The 5,786-nt window shown below is 48.3% G+C and overlaps 1 protein-coding gene across 1 annotated transcript in view; it reads right to left on the bottom strand.

Annotated features, from left to right (window-relative positions):
- psd2 (pleckstrin and Sec7 domain containing 2) overlaps positions 1–499 on the bottom strand; it is a 30,306-nt gene extending 29,807 nt beyond the window's left edge. Inside the window, exon 1 of the mRNA XM_031798281.1 lies at positions 1–499. This exon is cut by the window's left edge and continues 166 nt beyond it. Coding sequence (XP_031654141.1) covers positions 1–424 — 424 coding nt within the window. The 5' untranslated portion in view covers positions 425–499.
- Between the last annotated feature and the right edge of the window lie 5,287 nt (positions 500–5,786).

The raw sequence follows: 5,786 nt of genomic DNA, 5'->3' as shown, positions 1-5,786 counted from the left end.
CCCCCTCCTTCTCTACCTCCTCCACTCTCTCTAGTTCTCCATCTGTCTGACCATCCTCTGAATCTATCCTCTCATCCCCCAGCCCATCTTCTTCATCACTTGTCTCTGCCATACTCTCTCTCTCTTCATGCACCTCTCCTTCTCCCTGCATCACTTGTTCCACTCCCTCACCTACCTCATCACCCTCTCTCTTTCCACTTTCCCCACCTTCTCTTTCTCCGTGTACTTCCCCTTCTACCGTAACACTTCCCTCCCCTTCCTCCTCATTGGTCCCCTCTATCCCCTCCACCTTCACCTCCAGACCTAGCCCCTCCAGCCCTTGGTCTGTGGCTGACTCCTCTGAAGGGTGAGCTGAGGTCACCCCCTGGATTTCTGGGGGTGTAGTGGGTTCAGTCTGGTGTGGTCCCTGCCCCTCCTGGGTCATGGTGCCTGGTTGTGGGGGGGGGTCGTCTGGGCCCAGGGGGGAGGCAGTGAGCTCTGGATCCAGGACCAGGGAGGACAGACCGTCTTGGGGAGAGAGACAGAGGGGGAGAAAGGAAGCACAGGTGAAAAAGAGAAGAGAATAGAAGAAAAAGAGAGACAGAAGGGAGGGGGAATGGGAGGGAGGGGGAGGGGTGTGTTGCTGTCTGATACAGTTCATTTCATTATTCTTAGCCTTAATTGTAATATAGAGGTCACCTTGGACAGAATCCCCCTGTACTTGTGTGTGTGTGTGTGTGTGTGTGTGTGTGTGTGTGTGTGTGTGTGTGTGTGTGTGTGTGTGTGTGTGTGTGTGTGTGTGTGTAGGTGGGTGTGTACATGCTGCCTGAGTGTCTATGCGTGTGTCTAGAACAATATGTCCTCTAAACCAGATGAGTCCAGAAGAAACAGAAAAAGAGGCCAGAAGAAGGAGCACCAAAGAGAGAGAGTGAAGGAAGATCATTTTAATGCCCTTGCAGATCCATGTCAAAAGGATCCCTCTTACAGAGTCATATTTTATCCAGAGCAGCAGGCCTTTAATCCACACAGCTGCTCCTCTATCTCACATTACATATCACATTACATCTCACATCTCACATCACATTACATCTCACATCACAGCTCACATCACATTACATCTCACATCTCACATCACATTACATCTCACATCACATCACATCTCACATCACATTACATCACACATCTCACATCACAGCTCACATCACATTGCATCTCACATCACATTACTTCTCACATCACATTACATCTCACATCACAGCTCACATCACATTACATCTCACATCTCACATCACATTACATATCACATCACATCTCACATCACATTACATTACACATCTCACATCGCAGCTCACATCACATTGCATCTCACATCACATCTCACATATCACATCTCATCTCACATGACATCTCACATCACATCTCACATCACTCATTCACTGCTTTATTTCTCCTCTTTTCACAGCTGAATGGCCATCACAAACCACCCAGGTTAAGTGCCCTGCTCTGGGGTCCAGATGCTTTAAACCGGGGCTTTAAACCTGCAACCTTCTGGACATCAGGCACTGGTTCCTATTGGAATATCAGCTGGAGATTGGGCAGCGAGTCTCACTCTTCATTGGTCTGGGTTGTGTTTCATTGGGCTGGTAGTATCACCAGCATTCGATAATGTAGGAAATGTATTATTGGACTGTAATAATGTGATTTTGGACTTTTATTTTGGCAGTCAGTGTACCTGTTATTGTATGGTGTTAACGCAATTGGTTACTGTACAGAGAACAAGGCTTTTGGAACAAAGTACTCTTCCTGAAATGATAGTAGATTTTGGAGGAGCCGCCATTCCATCTTCCCATTTATTGTTTTTAATAAAGACGAAGTCTCTGTGCGCAGATGTCACATTGTCTGCTGATTCATCAGCATTAAAACTTCAGGCTAGGGTCTATTTTTCTCCATTTCCGCCTGACCTACGTGCCCAAAGTAAACTGCCTGTTGCTCAGGCCCTGAAGCCAGGATATGCATATAATTGGTACCATTGTAAAGAAAACACTCTGAAGTTTGTAGAAATGTTCAAATGATGTAGGAGACCATAACACAATAGATATGCTAGGAGGAAATCCAAAGAAAAACCAACTGGATTTTTTTTTTGAGAGCCCATGCTCTTCCAATGGAATGTATAGGGAAAATATTAAATATAGCTCCCAGTATGCAATTCCGATGGCTTCCACTTGGTGTCAGTAGTCTTTGTTCAAGGTTTCAGGCTTGTTTTGACTTGTTTTAACAAAGTTTAACGGTAGCTTTTCGGATTCCTTTGTCTGCATGTTGAACGAGTGGATTACTCAAATCGATGGTGCCGACTAAACTGACTGTTTGGGATATAAAGAAGGATTTTATCTAACAAAACGACACTACGTGTTGTAGCTGGGACCCGTTGGATGACAAATCAGAGGACGATTTTCAAAAAGTAAGTGAATATTTAATTGCTATTTGTGAATTTATGAAACCTGTGCCGGTGGAAAAAATATTTTAATCTGGGCGCCGTCCTCAAACAATCGCATGACATGCTTTCGCTGTAAAGCAGCTGCGGTCATCCCCCTCTTCAAAGGGGGGGACACTCTTGACCCAAACTGCTACAGACCTATATCTATCCTACCGTGCCTTTCTAAGGTCTTCGAAAGCCAAGTCAACAAACAGATTACCGACCATTTAGAATCTCACCATACCTTCTCTGCTATGCAATCTGGTTTCAGAGCTGGCCATGGGTGCACCTCAGCCACGCTCAAGGTCCTAAACGATATCTTAACCGCCATCGATAAGAAACATTACTGTGCAGCCGTATTCATTGATCTGGCCAAGGCTTTCGACTCTGTCAATCACCATATCCTCATCGGCAGACTCGACAGCCTTGGTTTCTCAAATGATTGCCTCGCCTGGTTCACCAACTACTTCTCTGATAGAGTTCAGTGTGTCAAATCGGAGGGTCTGCTGTCCGGACCTCTGGCAGTCTCTATGGGGGTGCCACAGGGTTCAATTCTTGGACCGACTCTCTTCTCTGTATACATCAATGAGGTCGCTCTTGCTGCTGGTGAGTCCCTGATCCACCTCTACGCAGACGACACCATTCTGTATACTTCCGGCCCTTCTTTGGACACTGTGTTAACAACCCTCCAGGCAAGCTTCAATGCCATACAACTCTCCTTCCGTGGCCTCCAATTGCTCTTAAATACAAGTAAAACTAAATGCATGCTCTTCAACCGATCGCTACCTGCACCTACCCGCCTGTCCAACATCACTACTCTGGACGGCTCTGACTTAGAATACGTGGACAACTACAAATACTTAGGTGTCTGGTTAGACTGTAAACTCTCCTTCCAGACCCATATCAAACATCTCCAATCCAAAGTTAAATCTAGAATTGGCTTCCTATTTCGCAACAAAGCATCCTTCACTCATGCTGCCTAACATACCCTTGTAAAACTGACCATCCTACCAATCCTCGACTTTGGCGATGTCATTTACAAAATAGCCTCCAATACCCTACTCAACAAATTGGATGCAGTCTATCACAGTGCAATCCGTTTTATCACCAAAGCCCCATATACTACCCACCATTGCGACCTGTACGCTCTCGTTGGCTGGCCCTCGCTTCATACTCGTCGCCAAACCCACTGGCTCCATGTCATCTACAAGACCCTGCTAGGTAAAGTCCCCCCTTATCTCAGCTCGCTGGTCACCATAGCATCTCCCACCTGTAGCACACGCTCCAGCAGGTATATCTCTCTAGTCACCCCCAAAACCAATTCTTTCTTTGGCCGCCTCTCCTTCCAGTTCTCTGCTGCCAATGACTGGAACGAACTACAAAAATCTCTGAAACTGGAAACACTTATCTCCCTCACTAGCTTTAAGCACCAACTGTCAGAGCAGCTCACAGATTACTGCACCTGTACATAGCCCACCTATAATTTAGCCCAAACAACTACCTCTTTCCCAACTGTATTTAATTTTAATTAATTTATTTATTTTGCTCCTTTGCACCCCATTATTTTTTATTTCTACTTTGCACATTCTTCCATTGCAAAACTACCATTCCAGTATTTTACTTGCTATATTGTATTTACTTTGCCATCATGGCCTTTTTTGCCTTTACCTCCCTTCTCACCTCATTTGCTCACATTGTATATAGACTTGTTTATACTGCATTATTGACTGTATGTTTGTTTTTACTCCATGTGTAACTCTGTGTCGTTTTATCTGTCGAACTGCTTTGCTTTATCTTGGCCAGGTCGCAATTGTGAATGAGAACTTGTTCTCAACTTGCCTACCTGGTTAAATAAAGGTAAAAAGCCTACTGTAATTCGGACAGTGCAGTTAGATTAACAATAATTTAAGCTTTTAACTGATATAAGACACTTGTATGGACCTAAATGTTTAATATCCATCATTTTCATGATTATTTATTTTAATTGGGCGCCCTCCAGTTTCACCGGAAGTTGTCCCGCTAGCGGGACCCCTAGCCTTAATTAATAGACCGGCAGATTTGAGGTACGTGTTGGAGCCGGTTGTGATTTGATGATTTTATTACATTTATGTCTCCAACCTCCCAACCCTATGGACCAGGCTAAACCTCCCAATCCTATGGACCAGGCTGAACCTCCCAACCCTATGGACCAGGCTGAACCCCCCCAACCCTATGGACCAGGCTGAACCCCCCCAACCCTATGGACCAGGCTGAACCTCCCAACCCTATGGACCAGGCTGAACCCCCCCAACCCTATGGACCAGTCTGAACCCCCCAACCCTATGGACCAGGCTGAACCCCCCAACCCTATGGACCAGGCCGAACCGCCCCAACCCTATGGACCAGGCTGAACCCCCCAACCCTATGGACCAGGCTGAACCCCCCAACCCTATTGACCAGGCTGAACCCCCCCAACCCTATGGACCAGGTTGAACCCCCCAACCCTATGGACCAGGCTGAACCCCCCAACCCTATGGACCAGGCTGAACCCCAACCAACCCTATGGACCAGGCTGAACCTCCCAACCCTATGGACCAGGCTGAACCTCCCAACCCTATGGATCAGGCTGAACCCCCCCAACCCTATGGACCAGGCTGAACCCCCCAACCCTATGGACCAGGCTGAACCCCCCCCAACCCTATGGACCAGGCTGAACCCCCCAACCCTATGGACCAGGCTGAACCCCCCAACCCTATGGACCAGGCTGAACCCCCCCAACCCTATGGACCAGGCTGAACCCCCCAACCCTATGGACCAGGCTGAACCTCCCAACTCTATGGACCAGGCTGAACCCCCCCAACCCTATGGACCAGGCTGAACCCCCCAACCCTATGGACCAGGCTGAACCCCCCCAACTCTATGGACCAGGCTGAACCCCCCAACCCTATGGACCAGGCTGAACCCCCCAACTCTATGGAACAGGCTGAACCCCCCCAACCCTATGGACCAGGCTGAACCCCCCAACCCTATGGACCAGGCTGAACCCCCCAACCCTATGGACCAGGCTGAACCCCCCCAACCCTATGGACCAGGCTGAACCCCCCAACCCTATGGACCAGGCTGAACCCCCCCAACCCTATGGACCAGGCTGAACCCCCCCAACCCTATGGACCAGGCTGAACCCCCCCAACCCTATGGACCAGGCTGAACCCCCCAACCCTATGGACCAGGCTGAACCCCCCCAACCCTATGGACCAGGCTGAACCCCCCAACCCTATGGACCAGGCTGAACCCCCCAACCCTATGGAACAGGCTGAACCCCCCAACCCTATGGACCAGGCTGAAGTAAAGAGGA

Source organism: Oncorhynchus kisutch, linkage group LG19 (genome assembly GCF_002021735.2).
Source record: "Oncorhynchus kisutch isolate 150728-3 linkage group LG19, Okis_V2, whole genome shotgun sequence".
NCBI lineage: Eukaryota > Metazoa > Chordata > Actinopteri > Salmoniformes > Salmonidae > Oncorhynchus > Oncorhynchus kisutch.
The sequence above is the reverse complement of the archived record's forward strand: the minus strand, read 5'-3'. Positions and strand labels throughout refer to the sequence as shown.